Source organism: Lampris incognitus, chromosome 5 (assembly GCF_029633865.1).
Source record: "Lampris incognitus isolate fLamInc1 chromosome 5, fLamInc1.hap2, whole genome shotgun sequence".
Lineage (NCBI taxonomy): Eukaryota > Metazoa > Chordata > Actinopteri > Lampriformes > Lampridae > Lampris > Lampris incognitus.
Genome location: NC_079215.1, coordinates 12,637,349 through 12,655,582, shown reverse-complemented (window position 1 = coordinate 12,655,582; position 18,234 = coordinate 12,637,349). Strand labels below are relative to the sequence as shown.

The 18,234-nt window shown below is 50.6% G+C and overlaps 1 protein-coding gene across 8 annotated transcripts in view; it reads right to left on the bottom strand.

The window, feature by feature from the left end:
- Positions 1 to 2: 2 nt before the first annotated feature.
- The window catches only part of limch1a (LIM and calponin homology domains 1a), a 31,527-nt gene continuing 13,295 nt past the window's right edge, over positions 3 to 18,234 (bottom strand). The window contains exons 9-27 of one of the 8 annotated variants that reach the window (XM_056279550.1): positions 18,015 to 18,216; positions 10,477 to 10,842; positions 10,010 to 10,336; positions 9,112 to 9,534; positions 8,748 to 8,786; positions 8,138 to 8,267; positions 7,794 to 7,951; positions 6,458 to 7,091; positions 6,056 to 6,355; positions 4,107 to 4,212; positions 3,983 to 4,008; positions 3,645 to 3,758; positions 3,310 to 3,402; positions 2,944 to 3,145; positions 2,684 to 2,783; positions 2,461 to 2,535; positions 2,157 to 2,265; positions 794 to 896; positions 3 to 692 (exon numbers count right to left, since the gene is read on the bottom strand). In XM_056279550.1, coding sequence (XP_056135525.1) covers positions 667 to 692; positions 794 to 896; positions 2,157 to 2,265; positions 2,461 to 2,535; positions 2,684 to 2,783; positions 2,944 to 3,145; positions 3,310 to 3,402; positions 3,645 to 3,758; positions 3,983 to 4,008; positions 4,107 to 4,212; positions 6,056 to 6,355; positions 6,458 to 7,091; positions 7,794 to 7,951; positions 8,138 to 8,267; positions 8,748 to 8,786; positions 9,112 to 9,534; positions 10,010 to 10,336; positions 10,477 to 10,842; positions 18,015 to 18,216 — 3,533 coding nt within the window. In that variant the 3' untranslated portion in view covers positions 3 to 666. The remainder of the gene's footprint in view (positions 693 to 793; positions 897 to 2,156; positions 2,266 to 2,460; positions 2,536 to 2,683; positions 2,784 to 2,943; positions 3,146 to 3,309; positions 3,403 to 3,644; positions 3,759 to 3,982; positions 4,009 to 4,106; positions 4,213 to 6,055; positions 6,356 to 6,457; positions 7,092 to 7,793; positions 7,952 to 8,137; positions 8,268 to 8,747; positions 8,787 to 9,111; positions 9,535 to 10,009; positions 10,337 to 10,476; positions 10,843 to 18,014; positions 18,217 to 18,234) is intronic. The other 7 variants (XM_056279551.1, XM_056279553.1, XM_056279552.1 and 4 more) reach the window with 7 other exon arrangements.

Genomic DNA, 18,234 nt, shown 5'->3' with positions numbered 1-18,234 from the left:
AAAAAAAACAACCTCTAAGTCCATTTCACACCACATTGCCATCTGAGCAATACTTACAATAATTTATGTATGTAAGATCTTAATTCATGCAAAACTGTAAACGCAAACCCCAAAAGCAAACCAGAAGGTATGAGTAAGGCATTATAATAGTCAAGCTACATAAGGTGATCCACTCAGGAGCAGCTACACACTCACACGATGGAGTCCACGGACAGGCGGGGGGTTCAGGGGTCTCCGTCAAGTCACGGACTAAGGAACCGCTGCGTTAGAGACAGCGGCGTTTAGCTTTCCTAAGGTGGCGAGAGCAGGATGCTTTTGACTCCCGTGGGTGCGGTTAAGCGTGAGCGGAGAGAGACCTAAACGCGGCGATTTTATTCTTGCATTATTAATTCTGTGCAGCAAAAGAAGCGTGTGTGTCCACGTTGAAACTGCATGCGCATGTGGGTTTCACGTCGACCTGGCCAGGTCCACTTTCCATCACATCCGCAGAGCTGTTTCCGGAATCCCGGAAAGGATTCCAAAGTTGTTTTGTTTTTTTTGTCCCCGGCATTTAAGATTCCAAGAATCTTCCATAAAATTCCACAATGCTTGGGGGGGGGGGCAGGATTCAAGATATCCACATTGTTCTTTTCCCGTGACGGCGATGATGAGTCCATCTATAGCTTATCATAGCGTAGTGGGCTGGCCGCCACCTGATGATAGAAAACATGACGGGATCGTAAAATCGTTACACTCGAGCTGTTGTAACAAGTAACAACAGGTTTGTGTCTGCACATACGTATGTGTGTCTTACCACGAGATGCGATGTAACACTCATGACAGCTAAGCAGTCCGTTACGAATCCTCACATCCGTCCCTGTGCTTGTGTCGCCGAGCTGACCATCACACACGCCACACTGGGAGAGAGATCAGCTTAATCAGTAAAGCAGACAATGGAGAGTTTCATATCAGTGACCTCAATAGTCAAACATGAAGAGATTTGAGATACTTTATTGATCCATCCATCCATTCATCCATCCATCCATCCATTACCCGACCCGCTTATCCTGCCCTCAGGGTCGCGGGGATGCTGGAGCCTATCCCAGCGGTCATTGGGCGGCAGGCGGGGAGACACCCTGGACAGGCCGCCAGGCCATCACACAGGCCCCCCCCACACACCCACACCCACACCTACACCTAGGGGCTTTTTAGTATGGCCGATTCATGTCTTTGGACTGTAGGAGGAAACCGTAGCACCCGAAGGAAACACCCATGCAGACACGTGGAGGACATGCAGACTACACACAGAGGACGACCCGGGATGACCCCCAATGTTGGACTACCCCGGGGCTCGAACCCAGAACCTTGTTGCTGCGAGGCAACCGCGCTAACCACTGTGCCACCGTGCCGCCCCTACTTTATTGATCCCCGGGGAGAAATTGTGCTCTGCAGTTTAACCCATCCTAGCCGTGTGGCTAGGAGCAGTGGGCGGCCGCCGTGCAGCACCCGGGGACCAACTCCAGTCCGTCCTGCCATGCCTCGGTCAGGGGCGCAGAGCTGAGCCGTTTTACATCCAAACTGAGAGTACTTGAAGCTTATTTCACAACATGTACTTGTTTTTTATAATCTGCTTGTAATTTACTTTTTTTTTTTCTAAATTTTTTTGTCTTTTGTTTGTGTTTTCAAATGTGTAATTTTGCAACTGTGTGATTTTGTAACTGTGCTTTCTAATTGCTGCTGCCTATCTGGGCCAGGTCGCCCTTGAAAAAGAGGTTTGTAATCTCAACAGGATCTTCCGGGTTAAATAAAGGTTAAATATAAAAAAAATAACCCTAACATGCATGTCTTTTTTGACGGTGGGGGAAACCGGAGCAGCCGCAGAAAACCCACGCAGACAACATGCAAAGTCCACACAGAGGACGACCCAGGACGACCCCCAAGGTTGGACCACCCCGGGGCTGGAACCCAGGACCTTCTTGCTGTGAGGCGACAGCGCTAACCACTGCGCCACTGCACGACTGGCTTGCCCAGTAGTTACCACGAGTTAAACACCTTTAAGGATGTACTTCACTAGGGTTACGTGTACTGATGCTGATGCCAGCTGTACTTAGTGCGTCTGTGTGTGTGTGTGTGTGTGTGTGTGTGTGTATGTGTGTGTGTGTATTAGTGTACAATACCTTAAAACATTGTATGTGGAAAAACAGCCCCAATGTGTCGATATTCATTGCAGCTCCTTTCCCAAGTGGCTGAGAACAACCAGAACATAGTCTCTTCCCACTAACACACCTATAAGCGCACAAATACACACACGCAGACACACATACACACACTTTATGACTGTTTATATTTTGCCACCGTTCCACATCACAACCATGTCTCAGAATAACAAACTTAATTCGCCGCGTTTGTGAAGACTCAATGTGTGTGTGTGTGTGTGTGTGTGTGTGTGTGTGTGCGTGTGTGTGTGTAAGGATGCAACACCTGCTAGGTGAGGGAGGCTGAGGCACTGATGATGGTGACTGATGTGTGCCAATCACATTGTCGTGGGATCCAGACCTGTGAGGAAAAGATTACACGTTTGTCAACCCTGCTGCTCATTCTTCATATATGTGTCTGTGTGTGTGTGTGTGTGTGTTATATATACATATAAAACACACACACACACAATGCTTATTTGTAATGTACAGTTACACATATTGCGTACCTCTTAACAGCATTAGTCTGGGATATCTGAGCGTTGCGGTCCAGAGAAGATGTCTTCCACATTTCCGTCTTTTTTGAGGACTCACTATTACACGATGAATCTGTGCCAACACATCATAACAGTAACCATCTGTACCGGAGCACAGCGCCACGTTACACAGGGTTGAAACCAGCAAAACTCTAGACTGCTCAGCTGTGTGTTAGTGTTTAAACCTAGACATGTGCACATCTCCTGTGTGTGTGTGTGTGAATGCATCTCACCCTGGAAAAAATGGAGCTTGGATGCGTGCTGGTCCTCGTTCCCCGCCAAGACTCTCTGGCCGTTGTGCTCCGTGGAAGCGGCCCGTCCTCCTGTTCGATGGCCTATCTGAGGCGGTGGGCCTGCCCCGGTCTGACTCGCCGGCTGAATGGACGAGGCAGAGTGCTGGAGGGGTGCCGCCGTCTCCTCCAGAATCCGTCTCTCCTGGGCACGCAACCGTGGACACGGATACACAAGGCCGCAACACAAGACATACAACGTTGTGTTTAGTAGCACAGCAACGAAGGCAATGTGATTTTTTTTAAGACGGCGTATGTGTATTTTTCCAAATTTGGGGTGGGGGTGGGGGTGGGTTCTCCTAGAAGCACCTCCTCATTGTGTTTCCTCTCTTCCTCCTCCACCTCTCTCTGTGCTCTCTCCCACTCCTCCTTCAGCTTCTCTTGTTCTCTCTGGTACTGCGCCTACATAGAGGTACATATGCACACAGACACGAAAAACAAAGACACACACACACACACACACTCACACACACACACACACACACAACACGTCATGATATAAAATCTATGGGTTTATAGTTTGGTTATTTAATCTCAACCCCTCTCGTGACCTTTGAAGAACTATGAAGCACTGCCGTTTTGCCTCTATAGGACAAACAGCCATGCATGTGTATATATATATACACACCAAACCAACAGTGTACCTGTAGGAGGCGCTCTTGCTCTTGCTGCCACCTCTCCTGGCGTTTACGTTCCTCATTGGGGTCCCAGACCCAGTGATTAACACGCTTAGCCAAGTTCAACATGGGGGTCTCAATCTACGCAGACCCAACGAGCGACCGCAACACACACACACACACACACACACAAACACGTGTACAGTACACAGCAAAACAGACAGGAAGAGAGGAAAGGTGAGAGGACAGGTGACTACAGCTACCGGAGAGGACGGATCAGGTCAGGGCACATTTCAGAACGGAGGAGAACGTGTGGGAAGAGGAGGGAGAAAAAAAAAGAGTTGCGTTCGACAAAATCTACTCACGGTCACGCTGCTCTCCTCGAGTCCTTCTGCGAAACGGGGAAACACAACCGGCTTAGATGGAAAACAGAACGATCGGGAACAGAAATGCTTGAGGAGAGAAGCATTCTGGGTAAGGTCGTTCTACCTGTGACGGTGGGCGAATATGCCTGCGCGCTGCAGGGGGACACTGCTGACACAGTCTCACTCTCCTCCGCTGCTGGATTCTCCAACAACCCAAAGGTGTCCCGGACCTGAAAGGGAAATCGGTGAGGTGAAGGGATCGGGAACATATCGACACCAGCTGTTCACGCTGCGTTTTACTCAACAACCTCAAGCTGCAATCCAGGACGTGTCTCTATTAATAGAGTTATTCTATCCATCTGGAAGGAAAAGGCAGAAGAAAAAGGTTCAGGCGCAGGATCCATCCAGCCATGATCCAAGCCGCTTATCCTAATTAGGGTCGTGGGATGCTGGAGCCTATCCCAGCAGCCATTGGGCGGAAGGTGAGGAGACACCCTGGACAGGTCGCCAGTCCGTCACAGGGCCGACACACACACACACACACACACACACACACACACACACACCTAGGGACAATTTAGCATGGCCGATTCACCTGACCTACATGTCTTTGGACTGTGGGAGGAAACCGGAGCCCCCCGAGGAAACCCACGCAGACACGGGGAGAACATGCAAACTCCACACAGAGGACGACCCGGGACGACCCCCGGGGTTGTCCAACCCAGGACCTTCTTGCTGTGAGGCAACAGCGCTAACCACCGGGCCACCGTGCCGCCCCAGACGCAGGATGAAAAACTCAATAGGAAGACCGAAAGAGGATACCCATGCACAGATATCCTCTTGTGTTCCTCCATCTTATGCATCGGGACCACGGAGTCAGGTTTGATAATACCCACTGGCATCTTTACCATGGTTGGAGTCTTTCTCCACATACGCTGAAAGTTTTGATCAGGTAGGGCAAACACGTTCCTACTCAAGCTGGAAAAAGGATCGAAAACGGATGACGATGTGGCGATTCTTCTCTCGGACAGGTAAACTACCAATTCTACAATCAATATTACAGCAGAAAGGTGCTCCCATATAGGTTCATGTAGTTTGTAGTCCATTAGCTTGCCCGTCTTAGCGTTGGTCTGAGGACGCCATTGTTTACTGCCGAGATGACGGGACACATGCTACGATGGCTGCTAAACCTTTTTCCTAGGTCTCACTGTCAGAGGGAGGGACAGATCGGGGAAATCACAGATTTCTTTTTTTGGGGGCGGGGGGGTTCACCTGAGCAGCATGGTGGCTAGCATGGCTGCATCACAGAAAGAAGGTCCTGGGTTCGAGCCCCGGGGTAGTCCAACCTTGGGGGTCGTCCTCTGTGTGGAGTTTGCATGTTCTCCCCGTGTCTGTGTGGGTTTCCTCCGGGGGCTCCGGTTTCCTCCCACAGTCCAAAGACATGTAGGTCAGGTGAATCGGCCATCCTAGATTGCCCCTAGGTATGAATGTGTGTGTGTGTGTGTGTGTGTGTGAGATGGCATGGCGGCCTGTCCAGGGTGTCTCCCCGCCTGCCACCCAATGACTGCTGGGATAGGCTCCAGCATCCCCGCGACCCTGACAGCAGGATAAGCGGTTCAGATAACGGATGGATTTTCCCCCACCTTTTTTTCTCCCCAATTATACTTGGCCAATTACCCCACTTTTCCGAGCCGTCCGGTCGCTGCTCCACCCCCTCTGCTGATCCGGGGAGGGCAGCAGACTACCACATGCCTCCTCTGATACATGTGGAGTCGCCAGCCGCTTCTTTTCACCTGACAGTGAGGAGTTATGCCAGGGGGATGTAGCGCCTGGGAAGATCACCCCCCGAACAGACGCCCCAACTGACCAGAGGAGGCGCTAGTGAAGCGACCAGGAAACACCCACATCTGGCTTTCCACCCGCAGACACGGCCAATTGTGTCTGTAGGGACGCCTACGGGGATTCAAACCAGCGACCCCCATGTTAGTAAGCAACGGAATAGACCACCACACCACCCGGATGCACGAAATCACAGATTTCAGCAATAACTTATGTCAACGGTAGTCTCGTTACCTTCCCGTTGCTGGTGATATCTGGGGTGGGCGGCTCCACGCGGGTGAGCTCTGTCACGATGGTAGTTTTGACGATACGGCTTCTACCGCCAATCAGTGAGCTGATGACCGAGCCCGAAGACGTCGACGCTTTCTCCTCCCGCTGGGGCGACCGCTGTTCCACTGTGCTCTGATCACCGCAAGGCTGCTCCGAAGGAGCATCCTCATCCTCCAACGGGGGGCGCAGAGGAGACGAAGCTGGAGAGGTGGCAGAGATCACCTCCTCTGTCACCTCGCCATTCACACGCACCAAGCCGTCCGCCTAACACACACACACACACACACACACACATGATCAGTATTGAGTATGTGGTCGGGCACATGTGGACGAGTGCAGTGATCTGTGTCCAACAGTCGTCCTCACCTTGACAGACTTTTGTCCGGAGTATGTGCTTCTGGGCTGGCAGTAGGGCTTGGCGCTGAGCAGCGGGACGGGTCTACAAGGTGGAGCCAGAGGGGACGAGTGTGTGTGCAGAGGTTGCATGGGCTGGGGCTGCCCTTGTGCCATTGCGGGTGGTGCTTGTTTGGCTTGGGGCTGTGCATCTTGTGCACCCGGTTGTGCATATAGAGTTGGAGACTGTGTGCTGTGGGGTTGAGACGCCCTCAGTTCTTGGAGTTGAGGCGGTGTTTGTCGCGAGTGTGTGACCGAGGCAGAGGGAATGTTTTGTGCTTCGGGTCTTGGCGAGAGGGCGACTGGTTCTTCTTGTGCGTCTGTGTTTATATCGTCATGTGTCGGGCAAGGATCTACTCTGTCAGTTTGTTCTGGCTTGTGCGGTGCGTCCGAGGCCTCGGAGTCAGTGATGGAGTCAGTGGGGTTTTGCTCCTGATCTTGCAGAATTAGGTTGAACTCGGATGAGGTGGATCGGGGCAGTTTCAGGCTGTCCAAGGTGGCATCGCTGATAGCGAAACGAAGAGCATAGCGCTGCAAAACCATCGCCGCTTCCTCTGGAGTTTTTGCCTTCCTATAAGCTTCACATAAATCCACCTCCCTACGCTCCCTAGAAAACAAAGGTTGGTGGAGAGGAAGGGAAAAAAGATCGTGTGTGTGTGTGTGTGTGGTGGGGGGAGGGGGGAGGGAGAAAAGAGGTGAAGGTTAGTGAAGAAGGCACTGCGAGATAGAAATCATTTCCTTCCCCAGACTGACTCATCAATTTTCTTTTTTTTTTCTACTCCCTTCTGTGTCTCTCTAGCTATCTAGCACATTTGTCATTGGACATTTTTCAGACCACGGCTATCTTCGGTGGGCCGAGGCCATTTCACCCCCCTCTATAATCAAGGCTCAGCGTTTTCGGGTTTTTATTTTTCAAAGCCATCCAGCGTGCCGTGTTTCACCACATGAGGACACTGTTACATAACCTCACATGAACAGGAACAACTTTTGGATCTGCGGAAACATAAAATCGGGGTGAAAATCTGGGTATTTTTCGGTGAAAATCGGTAAACCGATAACGCTGAGCCTTGTCTATAATGCCCCAATAGTCGTTTTAGCTCAATTGCAAAAAATTGTGCATATTCTAAGAGAGCCTTTTTTCAGGAGAAGATCTAGTTGGTCCTGGCCCAAACTGAGATTAGCTGACGTTAGCATAAATTAGCACGGCACATTACTTAACCAAGAACTAAGGTCCCATTTAGACTTATGTTAAACACGGTAAGGATTTAGCGCCATGCTAAAAGGGTTTTTCCTGTCACGGCGTCCTTACTTCTCCTCCACAATCTCTCTGTAGGTCTTGATGCTCTTCCTCTTGTTACTGTCACTCCCCTCCTCCTTCAGCCTTTTCTCCATCCTCTTCCTCTCCTCCTCTTTCTTGATCAGCTCCTGGGAGGCGCTGCGGCGGCGGTTCTTCCAGCGGGCCAGATCCTGTCGCAGGGTCATACTGTCACTCATCACGTTTCTAATTCAAGTTTGCTTGGTGTTGTTTTATTCGCGCTGGCGCACTTTTACATTTACATAATATTTTACTTCTCTCATTTAGGTTGTGGACTCTGTGCTCTCTCTCTCTCTCTCTCTCACTGTCTTTCATGGCCCTCTCTGTTTGTCTCTTACGTCTTGCCACTGGTCCTCCTCGTCTTCATAGTTGCTGTACTGCTCGTGCATGCGCTCGAAGCGGGATCGGCTCAGCGGCTGGATATGTCCCACCTCCTCCTCGCTAAGCATGTCACCCATACTCATACTCCTAGAAACAAAAGTGACAAAAAGGGGACAACGTCAACCTCCGGCTCTAAAACTGCAGCTCGATCGACGACCCTTCACAGAGCAGCACTGTCTTTGAGTGTTCGACAAGCAAACAGGCTTGCTAGTTTCATTTCCAAGTTCATTTCTTTTGGTAAAATGAACACATTCATCAAACTGTATTGTGGTTAGTGGGCGAGTAACACAGTTCAGATCGGTATTATGACAACCAAACACTTGGGGGGGGGGGGGGGACACTTTTCACAAGAGGTAAAATTGTAAAGTAAAAGATAAGAAATGTCAGAGATGGTGTTAGCCATGAGCAGTGACCTAAATACACAAAGAAATGAGCACTTCAGACAGTCAGTGTACATGCATAGTACATGTTTTTGTGGTAGCCTTGTATTCAAACATGCACGTGTCTTAGTATGTCTGTGTTTGTGTCATGCAACAACTCATCTATGTCCGGTCCTGAGAGACTTACTCAGTGTCCTCAGACATAAAAGCAACTCGTCGACTCATCCTAAAACAATAACAGAATAAAATGAATGACTGAGAAGAGTGGGTGGGGGAGACATATACATGTGCTGAGTGTTGTGCAGTGGTGCTCAAACACCAAATTTCATGAGTCAAAGGAATGCATTAGTGTACCATTTGCATTATTTCAACACAAAGCTAGCATGTATCTGCTTATCGTTCACTTCTATTTCCAGATATTACACGAACAGACAGAGATGGGGGAGCAATGTAGGCTAGATAATCGGTAGCAGCTCACATCGTATCCATCTGTCAGTCAGGTCTGAATAGGGGAGTGATAGTGGCATGCATGCATTACGAGTTCATCTCACATCATGGGGGGTAGATCATCTTCCTCCAGCCATTGGGGTCTTCTCATTGGGCGCCCACCACTAATCCTCCTCCACTCCTTAGCCTTCTCCTCAGTCCTCTCTGCAACCTTGTCCTCAACCTCATCCTCAACCTTCTCCTCTACCTGATATTCAGCTCGCTCCTCAGCCTTCTCCTCGAAGATCTTTTTCCCCACATGTGTTTCCACGCTGCAATTCTGGGCAGCAGGAGGAATGGGCAGAGGAGGGCTGACAGATGGAGAGGAGGCGGGTTCAGATATAGTTGCGACAGAGGTGTTAGGGATCGTTTCGTCTCCCCCTTGCTTTTTCCCCTCCTCCTCCTCTTTCTCCCTGATTCCTATATTCTTCCTGGTCGGGGCTTTGGAGGGCAGGGTCCGGGGTTCGGCGGCCCCAGTAGCAAAGCTGCTGAGAGAGTGAGCCAGGGACAGTTCAGGGAGCAGGTTACCAGGAAATGCATTTGAATTGCTCAGACGATGGCAGACCAGAGAACACAAAACTGAAACCCAGTAAACAAGAATCCAACAAACCAGCCGAGATAAGATTTGATTTAGAAAGATCAGATAAGACCTAATAATGAAGCATTACAAAACTGCTTCGAGCACCGTTGGCCACAGGGCTACAAATGTGCTAACATGGCAGCTCATTAAAGAAGACCAGATCTGGACGTGAAGAGAAACACGCTTGACAACCATTTATTGCCTTCCAAAAAGGTCTAAATGGTTTAAATGACAGGGTTAAATGATATTATCAAGTCAAAATCAACTCTAAATCACGTTAGTAATGGAGGATTAGTTGGCCTCGGATGATGGATAAAACTCAAGTAAAGTGGAGAGGCATGCTTATGATAATACAAAACAGAGTACATGCCCTCAGTAAATACCTGTCACTGGGCATCTTGTCTGCCAGCTTAGGTCTGTTGTTCACCTGGTTTGCTCTCGGCAAAGGGCTGTTTTTAAGCTTAACTGACCCAGGAGTTGGCAAGAATTGGTTGAATGAGTGAATCGCTCCCCCTGACGTGGATTTTTGGGAAGTTCCGGTCCTCCGGGTCATCATATCATCCTTCTCCGGGTCAGGCAAGGGCCCATTTTCGTCATACTCATCAGCCTCTTCCTCATCATTGTCATTATGAGAGGTTGCCCGGATCACCATCATGTCAGAGCGTGGTGGAGGCGTTTCCACGGGACCTAGAGGCTGCTGTTGCGCCGCTCTAAGAGGAAAACCCCATTTAATTGAGAGTACTGTGAATAGCGAGGTACAGTCGCCGATCTCTCTGAGTCACGCACCACACCAAGCATGTTAGTGCCCAGCAGACCATGTTAAGACACAGCACAACAACATCTTGCCCACCTTGTATTCAATTTCTTATTCCTTTCCGCCTGCACTTCCCTCTTGTTTCGAGGCGCGGCGTCAACAGTGACCTCCTCTTGTGTGCAGCGTTTGGAGGCCGGCAGTGGCAGAAAGCGGTTGTAAGTCGTCACAGCAGAACCTGACTTTTTGAACGCCCTGGTCCTCCTAGCCATCATGTCATCTTTCTGGAGATCTGGCACCCTCTCCTCTTCTTCCTCCTCCTCTTCCTCCTCTTCCTTTGCCCTTTTCTCATACTGCGCCAGACGTGCATCCAGATCAGTAGGCCTGGGAAGCACTTCAGGCATCCAAGATGGTAGGTCAGTAGAGGACGTTGGATTTTGTGTGTGGTCAACTCCATCTACCTGGCTGTGAGGTTGTCAAAATGAGAGCTGTAACCACGACATCCGGGGCACGAGAAACCCTGCCCGTACATACACCCAAAGCTCCTAAATTGTGACTCATAGCCAGGCAGAAAATGCGGAGGAGCAAGCCAAGGATGACCGTCTACTCCCCGCTCATTTAGCACATACGTAAGTCTCATTTTCACCGTCATCCATCCTTCTCTTCATACTGAACATGCAGCTCCAGCTTGCCGTCTACAGTTCAACACAGTTAACGGGGACAAATCCATAATCCTCATTCAGTGTAAAAAAAAAAGAAAAAAGAAAGCCCTCCAAGGTTCAGCCAATGCTAACATGGTGCTTCGGCAGTCTTTCATAGCAAATACAAGAGGTTATTTTAAAAATGTACCGTTTGCGACTACTTCCTGCAAGTCACATCCCACTGCAGCACAACTAGCAAACACAAAAAGGGAACTTAGCAGAGGTGGAAAAACCCGGTCCAGAAAGTAAAAACTCTAACCGTATCTTTACTCCATCCATGTATTGAACCAGCTGATTTGGGAAACTAGTCAGTGCAATCTGATGGTTTAGTACATGGGTGGAGTAAAGACACGGGGTTTTTACTTTCTGGACCGTTTTTTCCACCTCTGGAATTTAGCAACATAAAACACTACAACCCCCCCCCTTTTCTCCCAATTGTATCTGGCCGATTACCCTACTTTCTGAGCCGTCCCGGTCGCTGCTCCAGCCCCTCTGCTGATCCGGGGAGGGCTGCAGACTACCACATGCCTCCTCCAATACATGCGGAGTCGCCAGCCGCTTCTTTTCACCCAACAGTGAGGAGTTTCACCAGGGGGGGACGTAGCGCGCGGGAGGATCACGCTATTCCCCCCCCGAACAGGTGCCCCAACTGACCAGAGGAGGAGCTAGTGCAGCGACCAGGACACATACCCACATCTGGCTTCCCACCTGCAGACACGGCCAATGGTGCCTGTGGGGACGCCCGACCAAGGCGGAGGTAACACGAGGATTTGAACCAGCAGCCCCGTGTTGGTAGGCAACGGAATAGACCGCTGCGCTACTCGAACACCCAAACACTATAAATTCTTAAAATGACCACTTGACTTAGCTTGTTTGTGGATTTGTGCCCCCCAATAATTGCATTGAACTCTACTCGGCATGCTGGAGCTGTGTGTCCAGTATGAAGAGAAGGATGGATGAGTGTGAAAATGAAACCTACCTATGTACCACATGAGCAGCGAGTATAAAACTAGAACTATTCCTTTGACCGTTAACGGAGGGTGTAAATATGACGAGGGAAAACAGCGTTAAAAGGATTTTTTAGTGCTTTTCACGGCAACGTATGTATGCATGCATATGCGGGCATGTGTGTTTGTGTTTGTGCAACCAAGTTTTCTTATAGACTACAAGCAGATCGGCATGATAGAGTCGTGCAGCAATGCTACCCGGATAGCTCAAAAAATATCGAACTGTTTAAGTGCATATGTCTTGACAAATCTCCTTAAAATGCATTGTGTAAGAATCATTAACGCAGCAATGCAGCACAGACAAAGAGACAGAACCTACATAAACCTCAGTGTGGTCGGTAACACTTTCTACGAAGCTTGCATCTATAATGCTCTATAAGCATCTATAAAGCTCTATAACGCCCTATAAGCATTTATAACGCCCTATAAGCATCTATTGCACCTATAACGCCCATACTTTCCTAAAATGTGTATTACAATGACTAACGGCTATGGCTGAAGACTGTGAAGTAGCACTGAAGTGTCATTATGCATTGCTACAAAACTTCAGCAAAACAAGTTGGCTATGATGCATTATGACATTTGACAGATAAACAGGTAAATGGTGACATATTTATAATGCATAAATCCGTTTTAAATTGACATAATGTATCATAAAGGTGGTTATGAGGTGTTGTGAGGGCGTATACATGGTTATAATGAATCTTACAATGACTTATAGCTACACTTATAGGGCGTTATAGATGCTTATAGGGTGTTATAGATGCAAGCTTCATAGAAAGTGTTACCGTGTAGTCCATTGTGCTTTATATATGGACCGCTTTGGATTCTAGCCAGGGTCTAGGATACCCCGGCTCTGGCCTCTTCCATACCTGCGTTCCCGCTCAGTAAGCCGGGAGCCCAGGCCAATAGCGGGCATGGCAACAGTTGCCTTGGCAAGGAAGTGCTCAGGCAAGCCTGGCTCGTCCCCTTCCCTTGATGTAACCGCGCTTTGGGGCTGCTCGATCTCAGTCACGCCCCCAAAGGTCACAACTTTGCTATGACCCCGTCCAGCCTTTGTAGAGCCGACGAGGGGACTTCCATAATTTTTCTCCAGACAAGCCTGACACACGGGGGGTTGGCTAGTCTCACTGTAGATATACGGCCGCATAAAATTCAGACACACACACACGCACACACGCACGCACACACACACACACACACACACACGCACACACACAACCATCGACGTAGGGGAAAGTGTAGAGGAGACAACACATAAGGAAAGGAAACAGGGGTGGAAAAGAAACCATGAGCAGCTGGAGAGGGAGTAGGAATGAGCAACATGGGAATCAACATGATGTGATAGGAAAGATGAGTTGGAAATGGTGAGTCGGGGGGGGGGGGAGGGTGGATGGAGGAGGGGGGGACAAAGTGTGGGTCTGTGTACTGGAATCACCCCGACACATGGACGCATGCACATACGCAGGAGCTTTTTTCTCTTTTTTTTGTCTCTTGGAAGACGTATTGTAGGTAATCACATTGCCCTGGTAACTGCAGCTGCTATGGGAACACACACACACACACACACACACACACACACACACACACACACACACAGTCACTTGCCAGCTCCCTGTTCTATGAGCATGGCTGTCGGTGCCTGAGGAGACCAGTGATGAGGAGCATTAACAACCAGAGGAGAGCACAGGGAGGGAAAGAGGAGCAGAGAGAGGGAGAGCAAAGTACGGGGACACCTCACGCTCTTTACGAGACAGGACGGGGTAAGGGGGGGGGCAGGATGGGGTAAGGGGGGGGCAGGACGGGGTAAGGGGGGGGGCAGGACTGGGTAAGGGGGGGGGGGTAACTGGTAACTCAGTGATGAAATACGTCTGCTTGGCATGTAAGAGGTCTCAGTCCAGGAGGTAACGTGAGCAGAACAAACAGACTGGACCTGATCTGTTTGTGAGGACTTGGTCAAGACTGAAATAGGAAGTGCCCAGACGCACCTGCACCCGCACACACACACACACGCACACACACACACACACCACATACATACATCAACACACACACACACCACATACATACATCAACACACACACACACACACACACACACATCAACACACAAACACACACACACACACACACACACACACACACACACACACACACTACATACATACACAGTCACCCAGACACACACACACAACATACATACTAAACACACCCACACACACACACACACACACACCACATACATACATCAACACACACACACACACACACACACACCACATACATACATCAACACACACACACACACACACATCAACACACAAACACACACACACACACACACACACACACACACACACACACACACACACACACACACACACACACACACACACACACACACTACATACATACACAGTCACCCAGACACACACACACAACATACATACTAAACACACACACACACACACACACACACCACATGCATACATAAACACACACACACACCACTTACATACATAAACACACACACCACATAGTACATACATAAACACACACACACCACATAATACATAAACACACACACACACACACCACATACACACACACACACACAGCCACAGTCACACATACACACAAAGTATTGTGTCGTCACTCAGTAGGGGCTGATACGAACAGCAGTTCCCACACAGTGAACGATATTTGCCCCAGCTGATGTGGTATGTACTTGCTGCCCCGCCTGATGTTGTATGTACTTGGTGCCCCGCCTGATGTTGTATGTACTTGGTGCCCCAGCTGATGTTGTATGTACTTGGTGCCCCAGCTGATGTGGTATGTACTTGGTGCCCCAGCTGATGTGGTATGTACTTGGTGCCCCGCCTGATGTTGTATGTACTTGCTGCCCCGCCTGATGTTGTATGTACTTGCTGCCCCGCCTGATGTTGTATGTACTTGCTGCCCCGCCTGATGTTGTATGTACTTACTGCCCCAGCTGATGTGGTATGTACTTGGTGCCCCGCCTGATGTGGTATGTACTTGGTGCCCCGCCTGATGTTGTATGTACTTGCTGCCCCGCCTGATGTTGTATGTACTTGCTGCCCCGCCTGATGTTGTATGTACTTGGTGCCCCGCCTGATGTTGTATGTACTTGGTGCCCCAGCTGATGTTGTATGTACTTGGTGCCCCAGCTGATGTGGTATGTACTTGGTGCCCCAGCTGATGTGGTATGTACTTGGTGCCCCGCCTGATGTTGTATGTACTTGCTGCCCCGCCTGATGTTGTATGTACTTGCTGCCCCAGCTGATGTGGTATGTACTTGGTGCCCCAGCTGATGTGGTATGTACTTGGTGCCCCAGCTGATGTGGTATGTACTTGCTGCCCCCAGCTGATGTGGTATGTACTTGGTGCCCCGCCTGATGTTGTATGTACTTGCTGCCCCGCCTGATGTGGTATGTACTTGGTGCCCCAGCTGATGTTGTATGTACTTGGTGCCCCAGCTGATGTGGTATGTACTTGGTGCCCCGCCTGATGTTGTATGTACTTGGTGCCCCGCCTGATGTTGTATGTACTTGGTGCCCCAGCTGATGTTGTATGTACTTGGTGCCCCAGCTGATGTGGTATGTACTTGGTGCCCCAGCTGATGTGGTATGTACTTGGTGCCCCGCCTGATGTTGTATGTACTTGCTGCCCCGCCTGATGTTGTATGTACTTGCTGCCCCAGCTGATGTGGTATGTACTTGGTGCCCCAGCTGATGTGGTATGTACTTGGTGCCCCAGCTGATGTGGTATGTACTTGCTGCCCCCAGCTGATGTGGTATGTACTTGGTGCCCCGCCTGATGTGGTATGTACTTGCTGCCCCAGCTGATGTTGTATGTACTTGGTGCCCCGCCTGATGTTGTATGTACTTGCTGCCCCGCCTGATGTTGTATGTACTTGCTGCCCCGCCTGATGTTGTATGTACTTGCTGCCCCGCCTGATGTTGTATGTACTTGCTGCCCCAGCTGATGTTGTATGTACTTGCTGCCCCGCCTGATGTTGTATGTACTTGCTGCCCCAGCTGATGTTGTATGTACTTGCTGCGGGCAGCATGTGTGCGTGTGTGTGAGGAAGTGTGTATGTGTGTGTGTGTGTGTGTGTGTGTGTGCCGGGCACCTGGGTTCTGCCATTCTGAGCCTCTCCCACTTCTGCTTATCCGCCTGGCTCATGGAGGCAGACACATAGTTGACCGGACCTTCCCTGTGAGGGAGAGGCCTGCTCTTAGCCCGCCTCACAGCCAGGTCGTCCGTCTGCTTATTGGGCACCGCGTTAACCCTCTCCCCTCGTCCCTCTCCCTCCTCGTCCTCCTCTTCCTCGCGGTGAGGGGAGGAGCTTAGGAAACGGTTGCCTCTGCGTGTGATGATGTCAGGGACCGCCTCCCTGCCGCTGGTCGGTTAACACGGCCAGTGTGGTGCCGCCACGCAGCGCACGACAAAATGAAACACGCACAAGTCACGTTAAACCCAGAGACACGCACCAACACCACCATAACACCCAAAGATAGAGAGAGACACACACACACACGACAGAAGAAGGAAAAAGAACAGGAGGGGATGTTAAGCGGCAGGTTAAACGGAAAAGGGAGAACAGAGCACACATACCCAGGAAAACAAGCGCACACATCCGGTGTGAACACACAGCTAACCTGCTCTCCTTCTCCTGCAGGGCTTGCTGGGAGGCCCGCCTAATGCCCTCCCAGCGCTCTCGGTCTTTGCCGCTGCACAACGGTACCGGGACAAACTGGTGCACCCTGGGAGCCGCGGGGCCGCGGGGAGCTCGCCTGGATGCGAGGTCATCTCTGCGGACGTCCGGGACTCTCCTCACCCCGTCCTCCCCCTCCCCGTCTGAAGAGGAATCCCAGGCGGCTTTCTGATTGGTCAAAAACTCGTTTTCCTGGCGGAGGATGATGTCCGGGGTCGGCGACCTCACGTCCTGTTCCTGCGCCGTGCCGGCTCTGGGGCTGAAGGTGGGACGGGGGGGCAGCGTCAGTTCGGGCCTCTTGACACCCGTCGTGTCGTAGTCCGATCAGAGGCGGTGAGATCGTAACGTCAGCCATGCTCACAAGCAGGATTAGGGAAGCAAACCGTCGGGATTAGTCACGATTAATTCACGACCAAAAGGCGTCACCGCTGGTCTCGGAGAGACTCGCGGTGACGCCAGCCGCAGAAAGCAACACCCCACGCCACACCTCTGGCCTACAAAACGAGATCCCCTACAAAGCCACTGTCGAGCAAGCAGTACATTGTTTCCCTTGCCAGAGCCCTTTTATGTGCCAGTTAAGGAAAAACAGCAACACCATCACATCACCACTCAAAGTCCAGTCTTGGCACCGGGTGCGAAGGGAAAACAGCAGAACAAGCCACACGCAAGAACCACAACTGCCAGTGGCCAGCACCGAGCAAGGACGATGCCGGCAGCGGCCATGCGCCTCCTTCCTGACCTGCTGTAGCGAACGGCAGCGGGCAGGACCTTAATCCCCGCCTTTTCTAGTTTCTGCAGCCTCCTTTGTTCCTTCACTTCCTGGGTCAACTCCTCCTCTTCCTGTTTCGGCTCGTCCTCGTGGTTAGCGCTGTCCTCCGGAGCCCAGGTGACAGTCTTGGGGACTTTGGAGCGTGGCCTGTGTATTCGGCCCTCACCCTGCTGTGGTATGGCTGGAGGGGGACTGAGGAATGGTGTGCAATTGATGGAGGGGAGGTTAGGTGTGTGTGTGTGCGTGTGTGTGTGTGTGTGTGCGTGTGCATGCACGCATGTGTTTTTTTTGTGCGCTGGTGAATCACTGAAAGTGTGTCTTTCTATTTTATAATGAATGGTACCTTTGCAAATAAAAAATATTATGATGATGATGATGATGATGATGATGATCCTCAGGATCATTGTGTGGGCTTCTCATTACCTCCTCTGCTCCCCCTCCTCTGCGCGGGGTTTGCGGCGCGGCGCGGGGATGTAGGAGCTGGCATTGGCCCGGTTGGGCAGAAATTGGTTAAAAGGAACGAAGGTTCTCGACTCGCTGCTGGCAGTCCGCCGGGCCAACATGTCGTCCCTCCGCACATCTGGCTTCCTGTTAGGGCCATCAGCCTCTGAGTCACTGCCTCGCCCTGAGCAAGGACGAGAGA